Source organism: Trichechus manatus, unplaced genomic scaffold (assembly GCF_000243295.1).
Source record: "Trichechus manatus latirostris isolate Lorelei unplaced genomic scaffold, TriManLat1.0 scaffold00055, whole genome shotgun sequence".
Taxonomy (NCBI): Eukaryota; Metazoa; Chordata; class Mammalia; order Sirenia; family Trichechidae; genus Trichechus; species Trichechus manatus.
In genome coordinates, this window is record NW_004443991.1 from 12,124,724 (window position 1) to 12,150,572 (window position 25,849).

Here is a 25,849-nt window from a genome sequence, read left to right on the forward strand (position 1 = left end):
TAGTTTATTTTATTTTTAGATTTTTCTTAGTATTTTCAAAGTGTGCTTTGCCAGTGTAATACAGCCTTGCTTTGGGAAGTGTTCTCATCGAAGGGAAGAAAGGACATTTCCTTGTCTTAATAGGTAGTTGCCTTCTTACGAAATATGACAAAAAGTTAATTATCATTTGCTTTGGAAGAATAAAATCTCTCACAGTTTTTCTATTTAGTCTGCTCAAGAGCCAGCTGATGCTAACGTCTTCATTCAGGGACTAACTTGGTCCAGCATGCAGTCTTTTAAAATATAGTCTGAAGTGTGATTAGCCAAATACAGACTAAGCATGACTTAGCCTTCAAGGACAGAGATCATTTGTATGTTCCAAATGATGGCTTTTACAAAAGAGGTTTTTTGTTTGTTGTTGTTGTTTGTTTTTAGTTTGGATTGGTTTATTGTTGTTTTGTTTTGTCTTAATTTAACCCAAGGATTTTTTATCCCAGTTGTTGACAGTGAATTTTGAATGCTTAATGGAAACTTTTTAATGTCAAAAGGTCATTGTGAGAGGATTGTTCAGCCTTGTGATTAATGATAGTGCACTAGATAAAGGAAAGGTGAAAGACATCGTGATAATAGTCCCACCAAAGTGTTTTCACTGAGTATTAGTAACTTTAGAGAATGCACTTTGAGGACATAATTAAGAGACTTTTAAAATGGCAGCAAGAACATATTTCATTATTACTTATAGTTGATATTTTCTCATTGATAATGGCTGTGACTCACTTGGTACGCAAATGGTTCATCATCCAGGATGGATTTCACTTTCTTTGGCAACTAAAGAACAATGGGTTTTTTCAAGCTATGTCTGGATGCCATAAAAATTACTCACTAAAGAGTGAGACAGTGCCATCAATCATTTTGCTCATTTTGCCGACAGTGGAGACCCAAACCTGGGTGATGATAAAATTACCCAGGGAGCCTTACTTTTAAATGAGAATTTTCAAATATACACAACAGTAAAGAGAGTAATATTTATACCTATCATCCTGATTCAATAGTTATCATTGTTTTTTGCCGTATTTGCTTCAAATATCCCTTAGCATATTTTCCTTTGTTGAAATGTTTTCAAATCCAAACACAGAAGCATGTAATTTTACTCCTACATGCTTCAGTTTGCATCTCTTAAAAATATGGACATTTTCCTATATTATCCTAATGCTATTATCATACTTTAAAAACTCGGCAATAATCTTGGGGGGAGGTTCTAAAAATACAGATTTAACTACATTTTTACAGTTGTGGAGGTGCCTGGGAAAATGTTTTTTAAAAGCTCTTCAGATAATTTGGAAAACTAATTGGGTTTGGGAGCTGCTGGTCTATGCAAGCAATTGATTTCATTAAACTTTCCAAAATATTTAGGTCATTCAAGACTGCCACAGTAATACTTAATGACTGTTTATATAGGTTTTACAAAGTATCCTGTGAGTATTAGATGTTATTTTTTTCTAGGTCTCAGTGGCCTAAAAAAGTAATAATCTGTCCTAGACTTATGTATTTTATTTCTATTGACTAGTAAAATCAAGTAATTTATATCATGCTGTAAGTAAAAGTACTGTTCCATGTTGCCATTCAATGGGATTAAGAAGGAAATTAATAGCTAATAAATAGTAGGCTAACTGAAATTTAAAATTTAGAGATAGGCATGTAATTGGTTAACTGACATTGTACCTATAGTCTTTTCATTCTTTTGTCAGTTGTTCCTAGTTACTGAAATACGTGTTTTCACTACAGTTTCTTCAAAGTCATGTTAGAAAAGAGACTTGTTTTTAAATCTACTTTCTGTTGCTGTTTGTAGACCTCTGTTTAAAGGTACACTTGACCTAAAACATTGAAGTTGAGTAAACCAACCTACCTGTCAAGAATGTGGTGATGATAAAATGATACAACAGATGTGGAAATGCTTGTCAATGTTTCCCAAAGTATTGTTTCCTAAAGTAACTGATATTAATAGCTGTAATTTGAAAAATGAACTCCATGGTCTCATAATTCTTTAAAACGCTGGAATGAGCAGAATTAAACAGGTACCTCGACTGAGTGCTATCTTAAATATGCTAAATGCACTGTGAATCTTCAAGAGAAAGACATAGTATGAGCACTGTTCAAATTTTATTTGACCATGAGCTACTCTGATGGCACGAGATCAGTACAATACCAATTTGGGAAACAATGGCTTAGCTGAAAAGCACTATACAATTTTAAAAGATAACATTGATTGTGTCACCATGATAGCCCACATATGGTAGTGAAGGAAGAGCAGATGAAGAAGGAGCAAGGAAGTCCACACCCAGTCAGTAGATATATCAATGATGATTCAAGTGATGCTCAAAAAGACTCTGCAGCTGAAGACAAGATCTATAGTCTGGATGAATTGCATATTCTGGGCATGATAGAGCAGGTAAGCCTGACTGGAAAGATGTTTTCTTCCAGAAACAGTTGTTACTTTGTTTTACCCATGATTCATTGAATAGCATGTTAGCACAGTGGTTTATACCGTCTGTCAGGAGGAAAAAAAAAGCAAGGAAGGGACAGAGAGGTGGAGGGAGGAAGGAAAAGAAGAAGAAAAAACAACCTTAGAAGATGGAAACTTTCACTTTAGAGCTCAAACAATTTCCCAGCTTTAACTATTGGGCAGAGTTGATTATAAATGCATTCCTTGCAAAGGTTTTCCAATACCATAAGAAAAAAATAAAAGACAAAACTGGCATAATCTCATTGGATTAAGTGCCATGAGAAAAATAGTTTTGTAAAGCAAAGGTATTTTCATCACTGTTATTTTTCTTTAAATCTGGTTGTTTCCATGAAATGCCTTCAGAAATATTAACACACAGCAGTTGTTTGCTTGGGTTCCTTTCCTGGTAGTAGTCACTGCTTAAAATGATGTATCCGTATGTGAAGAGGTGTGTGAACATGTTTTAAAGTGTTCAACAGAGCAAATGTTTTGTTTTGTTTATGAAAAACCACTCGTGTTACATACCCATGAGCAGTCCATACTGAGGTAATTTTTTGATAACTTACTCCATGGTTTACATATAATGGCATACCATGTAGGCATATTGATTATCTTAAAGGTACGGTTAATACAGATGATTCCCTGGCTGTTATTCACACAACATTCATGTGTTTGTTATGTAATTTTTTCTCCTCTCTAGTTACAATATTGATAAGTGTACTGTAACTGAAATACCCTGTTTTTAGCTTTGGATGTCACATTAAAGTTGACATGGGGAGCCTCTGGTTTTCATTCGACAGCCAGGAGAACTATAAGAACTCGAAAACAGAATCATAGTAATACTGTAGACCTTTCTAAAAATGTTTGCTTATTCATTTATTCAAAAGGCATTATTTAGCACTTACTGTCTGTTAAGAACGAGTCCTGGTGGCACAGCGGTTAAGTGCTCAGCTGCCAACTGAAAGGTTGGCAGTTCGAACCCACCAGCCACTCCAGGGAGAAGGATGTGGCAGTCTGCTTCTGTAAAGATTGCAGCCTTCGGAACCCTGTGGGGCAGCTCTACTCTGTCCTGTAGGGTTGCTATGAGTCAGAATCAACTCGAAGGCAATGGGTCCGTGTCTGTCAAGAGCTATGCTGCTAAGACACAGTCCCTGACATCATAGTGTTTATAATCCAGTGGAGAAGCTGAACATTAAACTGAAATGATACAGTGTAATAATTAAGTACTTGGGCTTTGAAATCAGACTGAGTTAGAATTCAGACTCCTCCACTTACTGTCTGTATGAGCTTAGGCAAGTTACTTAAGCAGTTTTATCATCTCTCAAATGGGAATAATGAGTACCTACCAGATAAGAGTCTCATGACCATGAAATGCATTGTACAGAAAGCTCTTAAAACTTGGGAAGCACACAGGCCAGCTACTGTGGTGCTGTTTGGCAAATACTGTAACGGGGAAGAGGAGCCCTAGTGGCGCAGTGGTTAAGCGCTCGGCTACTAACCAAAAGGTCGGTGGTTGGAACCCACTAGCTGCTCCACAGGAGAAAGATGTGGCAGTCTACTTCCGTAAAGATTTACAGCCTTGGAAATCCCGTGAGGCAGCTCTCCGTCCTGTAGGATCCCTATGAGTCGGAATTGACGGCAGTGGGTTTGGTTTTCTTGATTTTATAATTGGAGAGAAGTAAGTTTGTTTAACCTAATCAGAGAAGCACCATTTATATTGAGACATAAAGCAGGAAGAAGAGATAGATGGCAACTTTAAATCTCCTGTAAATAAAATATTTACGCCTTTTTTAAAGAGGAAAATAAGATACTTAATAAAATGACGAAAGCTTAATCTTATCCAGAATTCAGACATGCCTACTTCATTTGCTCAATAGGGCTCAGCCAGCAAGGTGACTGCAGATTATGGGGAAACTGAGAAGGAGAGACTTGCTCTTCAGCGCCAGCTCCATAAATTGCACTATCAGTGTGGAGTAAGTGCTTTTGCTGTTAGATCTGAGGGGAGTCAGACGTTTAAATATGACACTTAATGGTATCTTCTTTTTAAAAAATAACAGTTATTTTTTTTCCTCTCAATTTCTGGTACTTGACCAGAATTAACTTTGAAATAATATTTTTCATTGATCAGGATTTCAAAAAACAGTTGAAAACAGTAACTTTTCGGGAGCAAGAAAATCAAATGCAGATTAAAAAGAAAGATAAAATCATTTCATCTCTTAACCAGCAAGTGGCTTTTGGAATCAGTAAGGTTTCCAAGTAAGTATAAATCTGTTGATAACAAGAAATCCTGGGTTTTTACTGTCACATACATGATCTCTAATAGACCGCTGTGTAGCCACTAGGTGGCAGTGTGACTACACATTAAGAACTGTCCATAGGCTGCAACCAATTGTATTTGTTGCCTTGCCTACTAGAGTGAGAAGTAAGCAACTGCTCACTTTGTATAGAGCTGAGAAAAATACTGAAGCAATAAAAGTACACAAAAAAAAGGACGATGTCAATCTTACATATCGTACTGCTTACTTTCTTATATATCTTATGCTTAAGTAAGCTTAATTGTCTGTACTTACTCCTGTCCACTACAGTGACAAAGCTTGTATTTCTTATTTTTTACTTGAAAGAAAGAGACCTGTTTTTGTTTTGTGGCTTCTAAGAAGCTTATATTAAAGATGAGCTGGTAGTCTCAGAAATCCAGTAGTGAGTAGTCCAACCAGCATTAAAATCATTGTTTCAAGATTTTATCATTACAATTAGATTAACCCAAACTATCTATCCTAAGAGTCTGAACATATCAGAGACTTAGAGAGGAATGTGGTTTTGCTCTAAATCTCCTCATATTGAAGCAAATTAACAAATAAATATAAAAGCTTGTTTTTGAGAATACAGTGGCACAAAGGGAGAACATAAAAAATGTGAATATGTATCAACCAAAAGTGTTATTTTGCATTTCTGTTCATAGCTTCTTGCATATCAAATTTTAAGCTTATAGCAAGTTGTATTTTCTGATTTATAGAAAATTTTCACTCAGTCTTCCCCTTTAGGTCATATGAGTGACTCCTCAGTTATAATTTATAGTTTTAATTAAAATTCTTCTTTGCATATAGCCTAATTACTTCCATATTTAAGGTCTGATTTTTTCAGATCTTAGTCTTTGATAATTTGCTTGACTTGATATAATATCTTTTTAAGGAACTTAAAGTTCTCAGTCCCACAACAGGCCTAGAAAATCAGAAGATGCCATCTCTGTTTTCTAGTGGGTTAACTAAAGTACAAATACCTGAAAGATGTTTTTTTCAAGTCATTGAACTGAGGACACAAGATAAAACTTCTCTCCACTTGCCAATCTACTAGTTCAGAACTTAGTTCCTCTTTCTTTGGGGAGTCAGTCAAACAGACATCAGAAACAGAAAAGATGAATTTCAGAAGGACCAGGTATGGAAGTCCAGCAATTGTTTTCAGGCTCAAAATTTGTGGTTCAAAACACACATACTTAGTCCCTCATCAGCTATGTGCAGAGCTGCCCTGACTATGTTACCAAGAAATAATTTCTAATATTTAATGACTTTTTTTCCCCTAATTTGCTTAGATTACAGCGTCAAATGCATGCTAAAGGTAATGAAATCAAGAACCTTAAAGATCAACTTTCCATGACAAGGTACATGTCAAAATGTAGCTTTTGCTTTGGTTGGGTGCACCGTCTCTGAACTCTGTATTCTAGTCAGCATGCTCTGGCGTGGATTGTTGCTGTTTGGTGCCACCGTGAATCAATTCCGACTCATAACGACCCTATGAGTAGAACTGCCCCATGGGGTTTCCTAGGCTGTGTTCTTTATGGGAGCAGATCACCAGGTATTTTCTCCCACAGAGCTGCTGGCCGGGTTTGAACCTCCGGTCTTTTGGTTAGCGGCTGAGCTCTTAACCATTGCACCACCAGGGCTCCTTCTGGCTACAGTAACCATGTAATTTATCATCAAAACTGAGGAATGTTGTAGCATGAAAGTGAGCAGTATTAATAATCACATTGGGACAATAGGTGGCCTAGGCAAATTGGGAGGTATGGTAGGGCACCTTAGCTCTGGTCACAGAAACTGCTCAGAGAGATTAAATCACCAAAGTTATGGTCCCACAACAAGGTACTGTCAAGGTCTAGGGCTTCAGAGCTCTTATCTCTTTACCTTAATCAATACTACTAGATGTGACTGCCTTATGAAACTGGCTAAGTTTTATCCTGATTCATATATTTTTGCCTGTAGTTATTTTTTTATATCAGCTTTATTTACATATGATTCACATAGCATAAAATTCACTCTGTTAAAGTGTAAAATTTAGTGGCTTTTAGTATATTCTCACAGAGTTGTGCAGCTATTATCACTGATTTCAGAACATTTTCATCACCCCAAAAAGAAACCCAATGCCATCAGCACTCACTCTCCATACCCCTCCCCCAGCTTAGGCAACCACCCATCTACTCCCTGTCTCTGAATTTGCATAGTCTGGATGTTTCCTATAAATGGAATCATTTAATATAAATGGAATCATATAATATGTAGCCTCTTGTGACTGGCTTCTTAGCATGTTGTTTTTAATGCTCATCCATGCTTTAGCATGTATCAGTACTCATTCCTTTTTATGTATAAATAATATTCCATTGTATGAATGTACCGTATTTTGTTTATTCATTAATCATCTGATGAACATTTGAGTTGTTTCCATATTTTTGACTGTTATGCATAATGCTTCTGTGAGCACTCATGTCAAGTTTTTGTGTGGACATGTGCTTTCAGTTCTCTTGGGTATATACCTAAGAGTGGGATTGCTGAGTCTTATGGTAATTCTATATTTAGGATTTTGAGGAACTGCCCAACTGTTTTCCAAAGTGTTCTCACCATTTTACAATCCCACCAGCGGTATACGAGTGTTCCAATTTCTCTACGTCCTCATCAACACTTGTTATTGTCTTTTTATTTTAGCCATTGTAGTGGGTGTGAAGTGTTATATCATTGTGGGGTTGTTTTTTTTTACTCTCAGAGGCCAGTGTTTATTTATTTTTAACTTTTCAGTAAGAACATTTTCAAAGATTCACAAAAGTAAAGAGAATAGTACAATGAACCCGCAGTACCCATCACCCACATTCAGGATTAAATGATTGTCAACTCATGGGCCAGTTTTGTTTCTTCGTAGCCCTAATTGCTTCCCTCCCCTTCTGTTGTTTGTTTGTTTTTTTTTTTTAAATAATTTATTGAGGTAAAATTCACATAAAATTAACCACTTTAAAGTGTACAAGTCAATGGCGTTTAGTACATTCCCAGTGTTGTGTAACCACCACGTCTGTCTAGTTCTGAAACGTTTCTGTTATTCCTCAATAAACCACTTGCCGATTAGAAGTTTATCCCCATTCTCTTCTCCTCGCAGTCCCTGGCACCACCAGTCTGCTTTCTGTCTCTGTGGATTTCGCCATTCTGGATATTTCACATAAATGGAATCATATAGTATGTCAGCTTTTGTGCCTGGCTTCTTTCACTTAGCACAATATTTTTGAAGCCCACCGATGTTGTAGCATGTATCACTACTTCACTCTTTTTTATGACTATTAAATAATATTTTGTTGTATGTATGTATCACAGTTTATCCATTAGGCTGCTTCTGCCTTTTCGCTATTGTGAATAGTGCCGCTGTGAACATTTGTGTATAAGTTTTGTCTGAATATGTTTTCAGTTGTTTTGGGTATATTCTTGGGAGTGGAATTGTTGGGTCAATGGCAACTCTATGTTTAACTTTTCTGAGAAATCATCAAACTGTTTTCCACAGTAGCTGAACAGTTTTACATTCCCACCAGCAATGCACAAGGGTTCCAATTTCTCCACATCCTTGCTAACACTTGTTAAGTTTCTGGTCTTTTTTTTTTCAATTGTAGCCATCCTAGTGGGTGTGAAGTGGTACCTCATTGTGGTTTTATTTTGCACTTTCCTAATGATTCATGATGTTGAGCCTTATTAGACATTTGTACATTTTTATTTTTGAGACATGTCTATTCAGATCCTTTACCTACTTTTTTAAAGTTCAGTTTTTTTGTCTTATTATTGTAAAGTTTTAAGAGTTCTTTGTATATTCTGAATACAAGTCCCTTATCAGATACATGATTTTCAAATACTTTATTCCATTCTGTGGGTTGTCTTTTCACTTTCTTGATGGTGTCCTTTGATGCACAGAAGTTTTTAATTTGATGAAATCTAATTTATCCATTTTTTCTTTTATTCTTGTAGGCATAATTTTTCACAGTGTTTAATGGCATAGTAATTGATTCCTCTTGTATTGGCTTAATATACCTGTTGGAATATTTTATGATTTTTTTTTCCCCCTAAAACAACTCAGGCCTTAATGATATTTAGAATATACTGTTTCATCAAGCTTCTCATCAGTGTTTGTCAGGTGCACAAGCATCAAGATTTCTAATAATAAAACACTGACAATAGCTTTTGTGTAATATTTTGTGAAAATATTACAGTGTTATATTTTCAATTAACTCTTTTCATTAAAGACAGAATGGGATTCAAATGTGGAAAGCTGAGATGGAATAGAGAAAGAAAAAAAAGAAACTTCACAGGTAGCCAGTTTCCATCAATGTCCTTCATATGTGATATTTTTACCACCATCTCCCTCTCTCTCAAGCTTTAGGATTTGTTTTCATTTTAGGTATTGAATGTGATCACTGAAATAACTAGTATAATATTTTATGCAATAACTTAGCTTTATAATAGGGATAATAAAAACCTTTATGGTTGCTATTGTTGGCATAGAAAAAGGCTTGTCTAAACCTTATTTTATGTAAAATTTATTAATAATAGCTAACATTTATTTAGTACTTATGTGCCAAACACAAAGTGTCATATGTAGATTATCTTAATGAATTTTCACAACTATTTGAGATAAGATTACAGTTTTCTCCATTTTTAAATATGAGGAAACTGAGGCAAAGAAAAGTTAAGGAACTTACCCAAGGTTTCACATTTAGTAAGTTATAGAGCTTAGATTCATCCTAAGGCAGTTGATTTCAGAGCCAAGTTTTTAGTCATAATACCTATGCTAATGATATTAATTAAAACTTCTAGTCTGTTTATGATAGGGAAGGATGGTTAAGCAGTGTCTTCTCTTGTACTGTATATGCTGTGTACTTCTCCAAAAAGTCATTTCCTGCTCACTGTATATCTTGGCATCTTTTTTACCCTGAATAAGATGGAAAAGACTGTTTTTCCTTGCTGTAATGTTGCTGACTCTTTCATGGTCGAATATTTCAGATCTCAGTGGGAAGTGGAGAAGCATAACCTGGAAAGCACAATTAAAACATACCTGAACAAACTGAATGCAGAAACCAGCAGAGCTTTAACAGCTGAGGTAAAAAAACAAAACCAAAACAAACAACAACAACCAACAGGGTGGGTCAGGGGAGGCTGATATATCAGAGAATTGAAAAAAAGACTGCTTCTTGAATAAAGAGATATATGACATCTGAGGACCAGCCAGGAAAACACAGCTCAAAATCTAACTCGTTGGTGCACTGTGCATGAATACTTGAATATTGATGATCTTATATTGTATTTTCACCAGTGACTCCAAGAAATTGGTCTACTGACGTGTGGATAGCAAATGCAGGCATCTTAGGAAAATCTCATGAAGCCAGATTATTAAACTAAATTTCTAAGAATAACATTTCACTGTGGCTGTAATGCCTCCTTTTTCTTCTCCTGCTCCCCTGATCTCCCCAAAACACATACCCATCATATACCCCGAAGTCAGAAATGCAGCCTACCTTCCAGACCCCCTAAAAGTTACCTGATATCTTCTGGGTTAGCCCTGAACACTATAGACAGTTCTCTCAAAAGAAACGCGATTGTATGTGTGCATGTAATTTTTATTTATAGATAATGAAACTTGATATACAATAAGATTCAAATTTTTAGAGAGCCCGCTGACGTTAAAAGCATTACAAAACCTTCCCACCTCTGTCATGGTTAAGCTCTATTCTCTAGCAGAGTACTTGGGATTCTGAGGTCACCAACCAAGGAGTGATATCTGAACCAAAAATCCCTGGAGAGTAAGTTGGTGGGGTATTAGCTTTAATAAAAGCTCAGATTACCATAAAAGCTCATTTAATATGCTTTGGTTTTCATTGCTTTTAGTCAAAAAGGAAAATTGCTTTCTACTTTTAGTATTAATTTCAGAAAGGAAGCACTTTCTAACATTTGATGCTATCTAAGAGTGTAATAAGCTGTTTTTAGTCAACATTGAGCAATTGATAGTAACAAAACAAAACAGGCTAAATGGTCCTGCATCAGTAACGGTACGCTGACTTCTGCTTTGGGAGAGAGATGTGCCTCGATGACCTCCAAGACACATTTGGTCATTATGGTTCTGGATGGTCTGATTGTTTGCTTACTTCACCAATAAAAATAGAATAGATCTCAGGCCTTCTTTTGAGTGTGCTCAAATTTTGCTGAATGATAGAGTCACCAGAGAGCTTTTAAAAACCGAGATGCCTAAGCTGTACCCAGTATTAATTACATTAAACCTCTGGGACCAAGGCCTCATTTTTTAGTTTCCCAGATGATTCAAGTAAATGTGCAGGTTTGTCAACTAATGTTCTAGAATGTTTATCAACCCAGAAACCATAGGATAAAAAAGCAGAATCGCACTGATCAAAAAGTTTTTATAATTTCAAGAAGCCCAGGTGCATTTGGAAGAGGTTGAAAAATAGTCTGAAATTTTCTTGAGGTGATTGAGAAGAGAATGTGTTTATTTGCAAGTGCTGAGAAGGACATCCTCAGCTTCTCTCTCTCTCAAAAACCCGCAGGTGTATTTCTTACAGCGTCGTTGTGATTTTGGGTTGCTTCATCTAGAGCAGACCGAAAAGGAGTGTCTCAGTCAGCTTACCAGGGCGACACACATGGCAGCAAGGTACCCTTTCCCTTGGAATGCCCCTTGATTTCAGAGATGTTTGCAAAGGGCCCAAGGTTGAACATAGTCTGTGATGTGTTTTACGTATGTGATATGAACTTTGTAGTGATGAGGCCACCTTGATTTTTTAAACCTCAGAAGTCCTTAAGTTACTTTGATGCTTTGGCTCTGTTGCCTCCGTTGAAGTGCTGTGAAGTCTCTCAGGGCCATCGTGGCTACTGCCGTGGTTTTTCCTTTCCTCCGGGTGAAACAGATCAAAATCGCAGCCAGAGACATACTTAAAGACCAGACATTTACAAAACAAGGTGGATTCTAATTGGAAAACTTTTTATAATTGCTTTCCCTTCTCATGCTTGATGTTAAATATTTTTGGAATAGGATGGGAGAAATATCACTATTAACACCTAAAATCATGTTAAAGGCTGTTTCCTGCTGTACTCTAGATGAGTGGTTTTCAAATGTTGGACAGTCGATATCAAATCCTCCTCAAATTTATAATTTATGGGGAATACCTTCAAACTTAACGAAACTGTAATTAACTTAGAATCTCTGGGACCAAGTCATCATTCTTTCTTTTTTTAATGATCATGATTAGTCTTTAATTGTAAAGAATTAGAATCTCTGATGTGTTAACAAGAGTCCCAGGATATGCTGATGTGCATTTGGGTTGGGGAATCCCTGTTGTAAGTGATTTGTCTGTCTACTTGATAGAGGGATTTAGAATTTTATGAGGTCACTTTGTAAGAGAAAATCTCATTGATAACTTGTCCTGCCCTTTTAAAGCTATTATGGTGGAGGATACTGGTGTGGGGATGTTATAACAGATAGAGCCGTTTGAAAGTCCTCATGAAATCTTTCTTCAAGAGATGACAGACCCCAAAGCTGTTCTTGCTTTAGTAAAGTCATTTGGCGAGCATGGATTATCAGCGTCTGCCATGTTGGTGCAATTTATGCACTATACAAAGCCAAAATCTGATTCTCCCAGAGAAGGTACTTCTTTCTAATGTGTCTTCCCGGAGAGAATACCTTTTTTCCAATTTGCAGAGAAGCCAGATAGGCCAACCACAGCCATGTGAAGATGATATAAAACCATCTTCCAAGATGAGTCAAACTCTTAGAGATTCTCATACATCTCTGAGAATATTAGATGAATAGGGCAATTTCCCTGTTTGGCCTTGTCTTCATTGGAGGAATTCCTTTACAAAGATTTTAAAACACATCCTAAGAAATGATGCCACCAAGATAGAAAAATACTTGGTATTCTAGAAGCATAAGTTATATTTGCTGTTGAAACAAGAATTGCTATATAGTTTTTGTTTTTATTTGTAATAGCAAGCCCTTCCATACATCTTCTTGCCCACTTGAAGTAATTGTTGGTAAGGAGATAATTTTGTTGATGTTTTGCATTATTTACATATATGCTACAGAACATATTGGAAATTTTTTTGAAACTAAATGGTATATAAGAAGAAAGACCTATCTCATATATCTCTTTTTCTACACCAGCAACCTAGAATCACTTCGATTAAAGGCTGCAGTAGACAGTTGGAATGCCATTGTGATGGATGTTAGAAACAAGATTGCATTCCTCAGGGTAAGCCCTGAAGTACATGTAGAGTGAATTGGCTGAATGTTATAGGTGCTGTATACTTAAAAATCCAACATTAAAAACAATTGTTAGATTTAAGGGAGAACATGTTCCTTCATTCCAGTTATTAACTTTTATGTCTTCCATTTGAGATTGATCGCTTCCGTGTAGTTAATTGTAGACAGCATCCTAGATTCCTATACATGGTCATTTAGATCCTTATTTGATCCCCATATTCCAGGAAATGATGAATTCAAAATGTGCGTCACACCTTGTTTCCCTAGAATTCCAAAACTCTGTCCCAATCAAAAAGAAATGTCTTAACTTGATCTGAATAATAATGTATTTAAAAAATTAAAGGAAAATCAAGCCAACTTGTATGAGTTTCAACCTTAACTTACTATGTAATTATTCCATAATGCATAATAGCAAATTCTTAATTATTGTTTTAATAGAATTAGGACCTTGCTAAAAGTTAGCTAAAGAGATAACCCTTTGAATATTTATTAATTTATTCATTTGGCTTTAGAATGTTTATGCATTTATATTTTAAGGTTGATACAATGTTTTATTTATTATAAAATACATATATTTATTATTATAATGGTGTAATGCTGATTTCTTGGCATGGTTTCACAATACTTTCAGCAGAACAATGAAGTTTAATTGTGCAGAGCTGCCTCCAAAGGCACTACACAGTTCTCCAGCATCTTCCTTCGTGGTCTGGACCATTTCTCTCTCTGACTCTTCCTTATTAGTCTTTAGTGATATTTAGCATTTTTGTTGGGTTTATTCAAAGTTCTGGCCTTGAAAGAATAATCCCGTGTTCTGTTTCAAGCATATGTCTCTGTGTGGAAGTTTCTAAATGTTTTGATTTATAAGAAATTTTTTCAGCTCTCGTGGGTTGTTTATAAAATAATATAGTAATGAAAAATGGTGACAGTGCCAAAAAAATGTTGAAAACATGTTAAGCTTCAAGGAGTAGTGTCTCATTTTGGACAGAAATTCAAGGGAATAAAACACAATTAAATGTGGAGCTAGAGTTAGCTAGAGTTATAGTTTTTGGAATAAACAAAATGTGGGTATTGAATGAATCTTCCTAAAATTTCCACTCCAGTTTTAAAATGAACAATGTTTGTTACAAATAAATTTGCTTGTTTTTCTATTTATTAGCTGCTATGCTATTTATAGCTTCTTGATCCTTTCAGATCTTTATTCACTTTATATCAGTGGTCCCTATTTCGGGCCTAAAGATTATGGGAGGGCTGAGGAATTATCACATGGGATCTGTGAATTATGTGTCTCTGTATTTTGTCAATCAACAGACACTTCTAAAAATACAGCTGTTTACTTGTAGGGATAATGGTCTATAGAGTTGTTTTATGTCAAAAAGAGGTATTCAATGCTGAAAAGGATTTATAGTGTATTATTCAAAACTGTACGTTAATTATTCCCATATGCTGTTTTTGAAGTTGATTTTACCCTAAATATTGTTTCCCTTCTTCCATCAGACACAGTACAATGAACAGATTAATAAGGTGAAGCAAGGGTTTCCCTTGAGTACCTTGCCTCCGGTACAGCTTCCACCACCACCACCCAATCCTGAGATACTGGTAAGAAATATAAGATTTTGAAAAATTGCCATCTTCATCCTGATAAAATGATAAGGCTGTAAAACACTGAAAATACATAATGTTTAATGTGTGTTCCAAATGGAATCGTACATGTTGTGAATAATAATAATTATGTCTCCAGATTATGAAATTAGTTGGCTGGTTCAAATGAGGCCAAAGCTTAGGTTGCATCACTGGATTTTAGTCTTGTATTTGATATCTAAAGAAGAAAGGTTTCTCATTTACCCTATCAACTTCAGCTACATCAAAGGAGATAACCAGTGAATACTCAGAATTCCCAATATCCCCTGTAATAGTTTCCTGGGGCCAACATAACAAAGTATCACAAACTAGGTGGCTTAAAACAATGGAAATTTATTCTCTCACGGTTCTGGGGGCCAGAAGTCCTAAATCAGGCTGTTGGCAGGGCCATGTTCCTTGAAGCTTCTGGGGGAGAATCCTTCCTTGTCTCTTTTAGCTTTTGGTAGCCCCAGGAGTTCCATGGGTGTTTTCTATTAAGTGCCTTAGAATTCTTCCAGCCTCTTCCCATTACCCAGTTCCAAAGGCACTTCCACGTTTTTAGGTTTTGTTACTGAGCACCTCACCTCCCAGAACCAAAATCTGTGTTAGTGTCCTAGAGCTGCCCTGACAAAGCGTCACAAACTGGGTAGCTTCAAACATCAGGAATCAGTTCTCTCACAGCACTGGAGGCTAGAATCTGAGCAAGGTGTGGACAGCACCGTGCTCACTCTGAAGCCTTTAGAGGATTATCCTTCCTTGCCTCTTCCAGCTTCTGGTAGCCCGAGGCATTGCTTGGCTTGTAGCTGTATAACCCCAGTCTCTGCTTCTGTCTATATGTGGTCATCTTCCCTGTGTCTCTTTCCTCTTCATATAAGGACACCAGTCACATTGGATTAAGGGCAACCCTACCCCAGTATGACCACATCTTAACTCATTACATCTGCATCAACCCTATTTCCAAATGAGGTCACATTCTGAGGTTCCAGGAAGGACATGAATTTTGGGGGACACTGTCCAACCCAGGACACCCTCATGTGACCCCTAGATGACTGAAAATCTCAGCTTATTACTATAACAGGCTGCAGACTTCACCTCTCCACTTCTGCTTTAGATTTTCTTTTCCTTGACTTTTACCTTCTTTTTTGTTTCCAACAGCAATGACAGCTCTCACTTATACCCCTTCCCTGCTTATTATTATGGGTCAATGAATCTTAGATAAACCAATCCATATACTCTACTGTCTTTTCTCTTTCTGGGAACATAGTACCTTAACCTAATAAAGCCGTACAGCCTTCCAAAAGATCCTTTAGGAGGGAAAAATTAGGGGGTGTTTTTCATTGTCATAACAGATCTGGGGTAGGAAGGGACGAAGGTGTGATATTTTAGGAAAGATGATTTTTTTTTTCCTAAAGTTTATTTTGTTGTTGTTATTGGGAATATACACAGCAAAACATACACCAATTCAACAGTTTCTACATGTACAATTTAGTGACATTGATTACATTCTTCGAATTGTGCAACCATTCTCACCCTCCTTTTCTGAGTTGTTCCTTCCTCATTAACATAAACTCACTGCCCCCTAAGGTTTCTGTCTAATCTTTCAAGTTGCTGTTGTCAGTTTGATCCCATATAGATAGTTCTTAAAACTGCATAATGCTCAAGGCAGGTCTTTCTTACTAGTTAAGCTAAACTATTGTTTGATTTTAAGAAGACTTCAGGGGATATTTTTGTTTAAGATTTAATATTATCTCAGGGCAATCGTTTAGGAGTTCATCCACCCTCCACGGCTCCAGAGAGTCTAGAGTCCATGAGTGTTTGAAATTCTGTTCTCTATTTTCCCCTTTTGATCAGGATTCTTCTATGGAATCTTTGATGAAAATGTTCAGTAATGGTAGCCAGGCACCATCCAGTTCTTCTGGTGTCATGGCAAAGGAGGCAGTTGTTCTTTGAGGCAATTAGCCACACATTCCATATCCTCCTCCTATTCCTGACTCTCCTTCTTCCTCTGTTGCTCCAGGTTAACAGAGACCAATTGTTGTGCCTTGGATGACTGCTTGTAAGATTTTAAGACCCCAGGCACTACACAATGAACTAGGAGGTAGAACAGAAGAACTAAATGCGTTATTAGGTCAGTTAACTGGGATGTTCCATGAAACCATGACGCTGAACATCAAAACCAAGGAACCAAATCCCATGAGGTGTTTGGATGTACATAAGCAGCCTCAACAGCTACTTTTTTTTTTTTTTTTGTCATTGTTGTAAATACATAAGGCAGATGACTTTTGACATCAGCTGTCCTGGTTGTAGTAAAACCTTGAAAATATTGTTTCTACTCATGGTTGAGTGTAACAAAGAACGTAAACCTTATGTGAACTGTGTGGAGTTACACTATGTCTTTCAAAAGCAGAATCCTGTGCTAAAAGCATCATATGATACATACTTGGTCTTTAGTTTAGAATAATAGTATTGCCTTTTATAGTTTTTGTCAATTCAGTTTCTGTAGTAAACTACTTGAATATTATTATCCCAGAACGGAACACCATCACACACAAATACTCTCATAAGGTGTTAAGTAGCTGACAGAGAAATCCCAAGGAATCTCTGCAGTTCTACAGAAAGTAAGATGTATTCTTAGTAGGATTATGGGAAATTCTGTGCCTTCTGCTCATGGCTGAACAGCTACCTGTAGGTTGTAGCTAAACTTTCCCATGACTCTAAATATAAAATGGCTTCAGGGACTCAGGAATTAGATACAGAGTTGTTCTAGAATAGGCTAACTTCAACTACTTTCTTATCTAAGCATCATGGGGCCATGATGTTCTCTTTGAACATTAAATCCAGCCAGATAGTCCAGATATTAATTAGCTCTCAGGTCCTTAAAATAAACTTTGGTGTTTCCATGAAGCAGTCCAGCATAAGTGTCAGGTGTTTCGCACCAGTAAGTCTCTATAGCTGAGACACATAGTGAGACTTTGACCTCTAGACCCTCCAGACCTGCACCCCGTCACACAGAGACAACTTGGTTTCTTGTGTGGAATTTCTGAGTATCAGTATTGTTCACCAACATGGACAACACTTATTGGGATTCATAGTCCTGTATATTGCAGTTGGGAGGGAAACTTGACGACTACGTAATCCAGTTTTCTCATTTTGTAGATTGATAATGGGAATCAAGGTGACCCAGCTAGGCAGAGAGAAAGCAGGTGTAGAACCCAGTTCTCCTTCTCTCATTCCATGCTCTCTCCAGTTTGTTTCACTGCTCACTGCTTTTCCAAATATTCCTGTTTACCTAATGTTATATACTTTTTAAAAAATGTGTTATATGCATGACGAATCTGGGAAACATCTCACAACATGGATGAATCTGGAAGGCATTATGCCAAGTGAAATAAGTCAATCACAAAAGGACAAATCTTGTATGAGACTATTATAAAAACTCATGAAAAGGTTTACACACAAAAAGAGACAATCTTTGTTGGTTATAAGGGAGGAGAGGGGTGGGGAGGGAAAAACACTTAATAGACAATAGATAAATGGTAACTTTGGTGAAGGGTAAGGCAGTACACAATACTGGGGAAGCCAGCACAGCTTGACCAAGGCAAGGTTGTAGAAGCTTCATATACACATCCAAACACCCTGAGGGACTGAATTACTGGGCTGAGGGCTGTGGGGACCATAGTCTCGGGGAACATCTAGCTCAATTGGCATGACATAGCTTATAAAGAAAATGTTCTACATCTTACTTTGGTGAGTAGCGTCTGGGGTCTTAAAAGCTTATGAGCGGCAGTCTAAGATAAGATACCCCACTGGTCTCACCCGCCTGGAGCAAGAGAGAATGAAGAAAACCAAAGATATAAGGGAAAGATTAGTCCAGAGGACTAATGGACCACAAGTACCACAGCCTCCACCAGACTGAGTCCAGCACAACTAGGTAGTGCTTGACTACCACCACCTACTGCTCTGACAGGGATCACGATAGAGGGTCCCGGACAGAGCTAGAGAAAAATGCAGAACAAAATTCTAACTCACACACAAAAAGAGACCAGACTTAATAGTCTGACAGAGACTGGAGAAACCCCAAGAATATGGCCCTCGGACTCCTTTTTAACTCAGTACTGAAGTCACTCCTGAGGTTCACCCTTCAGCCAAAAATTAGACAGGCCATAAAACAAAACGAGACTAAATGGGCACACCAGCCCAGGGGCAAGGATGAGAAGGCAGGAGGGGACAGGAAAGCTGGTAATAGGGAACCCAGGGTCGAGAAGGGGAGAGTGTTGACATGTTGTGGGGTTGGCAACCAGTGTCACAAAATAATATGTGTACTAATTGTTTAATCAGAAACTAATTTGCCCTGTAAAGCTTCATCTAAAATACAATAAAAAAATGTCATATGCTTTGTGTGTGGATTTCAAATCACTGTTTTCCCCCAAATATTGCTCTGTGAGTTTAGATCACTGTCTATATAAATATCTAAGTGTGTAGCTGCTGTTGTTTTTATCTTTTCTATTTTAGATGCAGCAGTTCTTGGGAAGACCCCTTGTGAAAGAATCTTACTTCAGACCTATACTCACTGTTCCTCAGGTGCCTGCAGTTTGCCCTGGAGTCATCTTTGTACCTGGCCAACCTAGAGCCCCCCTGGTACAGAGCCCTTCTTGGCAGGATAGACGTTAACTAGTTCTTTATTGCTACAGTGGGCTTCTTGAATGAATGTCATCTCCTTGTTCATTTATTTGATATAATGATGGTGATGATGGTGGTAATGATGATAAATGGATGGCAATTGAATGGATACTTCTGTATGAGGCACTGTGGTGAAGCCTTTGCATATATTTAATTATTTCAGTAGCTGATATTAGCTTAATTTCTGGATACAAAAATAAGTATATTTTATCCTAGAGAGTCCTTACAATTACAGTTTTACTTCTATAACAGGCAACAATCCAGGGTAGATTGATATTTTAATAGATAATTTGTTTTTAGGATCGTTGTTGCATAGATTGATAAGCAAAGAAGCTGAATCATGACAAATGAATTATACCACAAAGCTAAAGAAGAATTTTGTTTACATGTGTATCAGGAGTGTTTCAACTTTATAAACAGACTATAAATATCATCACCTTGGAAAATATTATACTATAAAGTTATAAATTTTCCTAGCTACATATGGTCATGACTTTTTTTTTAACTAAACAGATTTCATGGACGTGTCCCATGCTATCTATCCCATCCATCTATCCCATTCTGTTTTTAAGGACTTCATTAGATGTGTTATAACTTATTTAGTCATTACCTGATTAACTGACATTAAGTTGTTTTCAGTTTTTCACGGTTATAAAAAATACAGCAATTACTTGCACAGTATTTCCGTACATATGTGGAATTACTGAAGCTAGCATGCCCTGTTTTTTAAATAAGGGTAACTATAAACTATTAGAAATATTGTTGTGCTAGGTTTAAAAAAAACATACTCTAAAAAGGGAACATGTATATCAGTATAACTTTTCTTCATTCTTCATTCCACCCACTGTCAGTTCCTCTGAGGTTTGGAAATGTCATGCTGGCATTTTAGTATTTGAAGCTGCTGAGTGTATTTTTCCCATGTATAGTGGCTCTGCTGTCCCTCCAGATGACTGGGATAGCCTGGACTGTTCCGGAGCCTATGGCAGAGGCCGCGTCTCCCAGTGCAGGTCTGGGAAGTGACCCTCACACGACGAATTGGGAGAGGATTATGGACAGAATGAAAACTGCCTTTCCACAGAAGTCCAGGTACCTTAGTATTTATTTAGTGGTGCACACTGATCATAAGCTATAGTTTCCATAGCTATAATTGTGGCAATGAAACACTTCAAAGAAACTTAACACCCAAAAAATCACAGGCATTTCTTTATCATGACCTTGGTTAAAAAACAAACATTACCGTTGAGTCTATTTTGACTCATAGCAACTGTTGTAGGATGGAGTAGAACTGCCCCATAGAGTTTCCAAAGCTGTGATCTTTACAGAAGCAGACTGCCACATCTTTCTCCTGTAGAGTGTCTGGTGGGTTCAAACCGCTGACCTTTTAGTTAGCAGCCAAGCACTTAATCACTGCACCACCAGAGTTCCAACCTTAGTAAGGAAAATGAAATCTTACCACAAAGGGATAGTGGGATAGAAATGCTAATCCTCCTCACTAATACTAATCTTGAACCATGAGAGAATAACTTTTCTTAATTTAGGTTTGCTCATCTGCCGAAAGTACAGCAAGTTGTAAACCTATCCAATTTTAATGCCACCAGCTACAATTACCTTAATAACCTATTTCCAAAGTGAATTTTAAGTTGATCGTATGCTACGTAAACCCAAACATCGTCAGGTTTTCGTTTTCTATTTCCTTAATTTTATGGAGGCTCCTTATAGTCTCTTTCTTAGGGAACAGAGTTAAATGCAAGAAAGCATGATTTCACTGTGTCTTCCATAGTTCTGACTTTAGCAAAAGGTTATTTAATTCGATTCCTATAGAAATGAAGATTCTTTATCTCTGCTCTTATATTCAAGGGAATAATTCTAGTTTTTACCAGTATTTTCTTGAATACCAACTTTTATTTTATGTATATACTGTTGTGCTTCAGGATTAGATTATGGTTTTATAAATAACATAATAGTGAATAGATAATGAAAATAGAACTGTGACATAGTTGTTATAAATCTAAATGTATGAAATGAATAAATAGTAAATCACGAGTAGTTTTATAATGTTGATACTCACATGACAATTCCTTTGGGAAAGAAAGATATTTATCCTGACCTGTCCTACCAAAAATGTAGATGAACATTTTGGGTCAGTAGACATATTGGTTAAAATAATCCTAGGTTCCTTTATCACATAATTAATGTGTCTTTTAATCTTTGTTTTCCTGTTGTTTTTAATCTTTTTTTCCTGTTTCTGAGCTTTGCAAAAGTAAAAGTATCAACCCTGATAGGAAAGAGAGAAACAAATAGCAACATAGTTAGAAGGAATGTTTTAGCCCTCAGAAAGAGAACACGTGAGAGAGAGGCTACAGAGAGCTCAGTATATACATAAGTAGATAACACACTCAATTGTCACATAGCGAGCTTTCAAAAAACAAAGTTACAGTTTCTTTTTGGGAAGAAAATACATACAAAACTTTATCACTCATAAACACATTAAGTGAACACATTAGTTTTAATTTTGTTTAAGATAAATGCAGATGGACCTGTGATTACTTTTTTAGATCTGAGATCTGAAGTGTTACCTCTATATGCTATGTATCGATCATGTGATATGATTTTACATCTTGTTTGGGGGACGCATCCTCAAGACAGTAGGAAAAATCACCACTACCTCTTCCTTGATCTCTTCTAGAAAGGAGCTCACAGATTTCTTACAAAAGCTGAAGGATGCTAATGGGAAGTCCTTATCTGCAATGACATTTGATGAAATTGTTTGCAAGATTTCCCAACTTATTGACCCTAAAAGATCTCAGGTAAAGAAGCGTTATATCTCTGCCCTCACCTCTAGGAGTTAACTGTTTTAATTAACTCCATAACATGTTAGAAAATCAGTAACCTCTAGTCATACTAAATCATCTATTAAGAGTAAACAATTCAATAACTTCAACTGGACAAATGATAAAGGAAATCGTTTTAAAATACCTACCATGTGGTCAATGTAAAATAAACTGGCTTTCTTGAAATTTACTCTGGGTTACTCTGAATGATTCTGATAGGGTGACATTTTTTACTTATTTTACGGAAAGATTTGTTTAAATTTAAAAAAACCTATAGAGTTATTTTTGTCATTACCTGGCACTATCTCTGTAAGTAATAATTGCCAATATTTTGTTTCAAAGTTTCTCATGAATCTGATTGAACCATTACCCTTTTGCTAATTCTTGCTATGCCCCATTCTGAGCTATTCCTTCAGTTCTTACTGTTTTAGAATAGTTCCAAAAAATTCCAAAAAATAAGTATAATATTCTTACTTTCAGAGTCAAGGTAAATCAGTATCAAATGGGAATTGTGTTTCACCCAGCTATTCACCACAGCCTGATGCTGCCCAGCCCCTAAGACCAGCCCAGAGGCTGCTCAGCTCACAAAGTCCTGCCACATGGGAAGGAGCCCATCATTTGGTGAGACCGGGACTTTTGATTCTGAACACATTTGATTTTGGAAAGGAAATGAGCTGAACTTAACTTCGTTTTCATTCTCCGCAAGAGGAGGAGGAGGAGGAGGAGGAGGAGGAGGAGCCGTGTGTCATCTGTCATGAGAATCTCTCTCCAGAAAACCTCTCTGTTTTGCCCTGTGCTCACAAATTCCACGCTCAGGTAACTCTTTAAACCTGTCCTCTTAATATTTTACCCTTAACCAGCTATGTGAGATTTATGCTGCCTTACTTACAGTCACATGCATGCGTCATCATCCTCTGCTGTGTCCTGAGTTCTCATTGGGTGTAGCCGTGGGCTTTTGGGTACCACACAAGCACCTGCTCTCTCATACCTAGGCACGGATTGCACCATGCTTTCTCAGCTCTCCAGACACCCTATAAGAGAAATGGCCAATTTTGAGATTTAAATGGCACAGAGTAGGCAGTTCCTTTTAATAGACTGGGGGGAATGTTGATCGCCATGGTATTTTAGCGGCAGAACTGGCAACAGTGCACTTCACCTTGATGTGCTATGAGTATCACATACTGTCCTTTGTCTGGAAACTTACGTCCACAGCTAGTAATGTCCCCCTACCATTATAAAGCCTCAGACTTATCTTAGCAGTCTGTCTAGGCTCTTGTATTTATCTTTGAAGATGCTCAGACTGGAGCATTTGTTGTCATAAGAATGTGATGCTGCCATATCTTTTGTTGATTCTTGGTGTTTATACAGATTAATTCCTGGTGCTGCTGCTGTGCTAGCGCTAAATATACCATTTATGGTCCAAGTTCTCTGTTGCAGAGACATAATTTAACACAGGAAAAGAAAATCTAACACAGGAAAGGTTTCTCAGGGAAGTGAACAATAGCCAGCTCATTCAAACCATATCTGTAAAACATCATTTTGAAGATACGTGTACCTGGTACAGAATTCTATTTTGCATCTGTTCTGATATGAAGAGATATACTCAAAATGACCAGTCTCAAATGATCCAGGAAAGATACTTAACCACCAGATATTCCCATTTGTGGTTTTTAAATCCAGCTTATTTAGAAAATAAATTTTAAACAAAACTTATTTTATTCTTTGTCATTGCCCATTTGATAGAAAGCAAGTATTTTATTCAGTTTCCTTTTGAGGGTTAGAGTTGGTAGGCCTCATATATACTGCCTATTCCTAATCCTCTCATATCTGACCTGGCCTTCTTTATTCAGGCAGGTAAAAATTAATTTGTTTTTGGAGAGCCATTATTCAGGAAAATGACTTAACAGATAGTTCATGACCAAGGTGTACTACCACTGTTACCCAAGAAAGAGCAATCTGAGAAGCATATCCATCATGTAGGAATTTTGACTTTAAAATACCATATGCTCTTGATACCAGTTATTTATGACTTTTTATGTTTAGTTATGACTTTCTCTGGATTATGAGATGAGAACAACATATAATAAAATAGAGAGAGAATATAAATATACCAAGTTTCCCTGATTTCCTTGTCAGAAGAAAGAACTGCTATTCGTTTCCCAAACTTTTGAGATGATTCTGAAAATCAAGGTTGGGGCTTCAGGATGCTAATAGAATATAATGGTTAAAAGAATGTGATCCGCTGTTACCAGCTGTGTTGCTCAGCAAACCTCAGAGAAGGAGCCATGATTGTAGCGTTTGGCTTGGTGATCTAGCAGACAGGGCTTTAAGATCCAACAGAAGACATGTTGATTGGTATCCCTGAGTAACAGCTGCCTCCACTAGGCTAATGTGAGAGACTGACGTGGGTCTTTTTGCTTCCTCAGTGCATTAGACTGTGGTTGATACAGCAGGGGACATGCCCAACCTGCAGACTCCATGTTTTGCTACCGGAAGAATTCCCTGTCACCCCAGTCGGCAGTTGCCCAAGATCTGATCCAAGGGAGTTACTACGCTAAGAAGGTTCAGTTTCAGACTCCAGAATTTGGTGTTTCCTTTTATTATGAGTTGATAGTGTGAGCGGTGTGAAGCACCGTGCTCCTAAAAGCTGTGCAAAGGAAGCGAGCTAATTGTCAAACCTGCCACCAAAGAGGATAGGACAAATCATAAATAAGATGGATTTTAACAGTTACATTATATTTGCTCTTACCTTAGTGGGCATTTTCTTCCAACATAAACGTAACCGTGAGTGTATTTCTTAGAATTGTTTTCTTCTTTTTTCCTTCTTATTCCACTCATCTTTGCTTCTCTGCAAGTATACTACATTTTCATTTTCTCAAATACAGGTGAGCAAAAGGAAAAGAGAAACATAAACAAGTACGACAATGCCATAGATTTTAGTGTTCCTTTTAACTGTTGAAACTACTTACAAAAAATAAAGTTCAGGTATTTGAATTTTATCTCTTTCTTCCCAATTCTTTTCTGTCTTCTAAAATACGTACACACAAAGAGATTATGAGCTCCTTAAGAGAGGGGAGCATGCATGGAGCTGGCTTGTCCTGGTCTGTGAGAGATGACTGGAAGGTTTTGGGAATTCTGCTCGCCAGTTGTCAAATCATTGGTACTCGAAATTGTCCATAGTGGATGTATTTGCACCATGGATATTGTAAATGCTGCAAGTAATGGCTCCTCTCCCCTCAAAGAGCTGGTTGTTAAACATTTACCAGTGTGCCACTGGGACCATGTCTGATTCTTCTTTGTATTCCCAATGCTTTGCATAGTAGATGCCTAATAAATACTCCCAGTTTAGAAAGTAGTAGGACAGAAGTTAATATGCAAAGTAAATCACTTGTTCAGTTGAATAATTGAGAGCTTATATTTATTCGTAAACACGCTATCTTTGAACCTTAATCATTTAAACTTTGGGGGGATTTTTTTCTGCCTTAGAAGTATCTGATTTCACTTTCTGATGCTGCGGGCAGGGGCGGGCGTGTTGTGTTTGGGATTGTCTGATGACAAAGTGGTCACTCCTGGCCTAAGCTGCATATCTACAGCCTGTCACTGAGAACGTTCGTTCTTATAGGTCAGAAACCTATTCTGAAGATAGTATTGTGTAAAAGCTGTAAGTGTTGTACATGTCTGT

The 25,849-nt window shown here is 37.1% G+C and overlaps 1 protein-coding gene across 1 annotated transcript in view; it reads left to right on the forward strand.

The window, feature by feature from the left end:
* The window catches only part of DZIP3 (DAZ interacting zinc finger protein 3), a 99,064-nt gene extending 73,419 nt beyond the window's left edge, over positions 1-25,645 (forward strand). Inside the window, 15 exon segments of the mRNA XM_004378161.2 lie at positions 2,263-2,428; positions 4,360-4,455; positions 4,611-4,738; positions 6,069-6,137; positions 9,778-9,874; positions 11,331-11,434; positions 12,941-13,028; positions 14,534-14,635; positions 19,169-19,294; positions 20,283-20,422; positions 22,023-22,143; positions 22,648-22,788; positions 22,882-22,983; positions 24,594-24,669; positions 24,672-25,645. Coding sequence (XP_004378218.1) covers positions 2,263-2,428; positions 4,360-4,455; positions 4,611-4,738; positions 6,069-6,137; positions 9,778-9,874; positions 11,331-11,434; positions 12,941-13,028; positions 14,534-14,635; positions 19,169-19,294; positions 20,283-20,422; positions 22,023-22,143; positions 22,648-22,788; positions 22,882-22,983; positions 24,594-24,669; positions 24,672-24,703 — 1,588 coding nt within the window. The 3' untranslated portion in view covers positions 24,704-25,645.
* Positions 25,646-25,849: the final 204 nt, after the last annotated feature.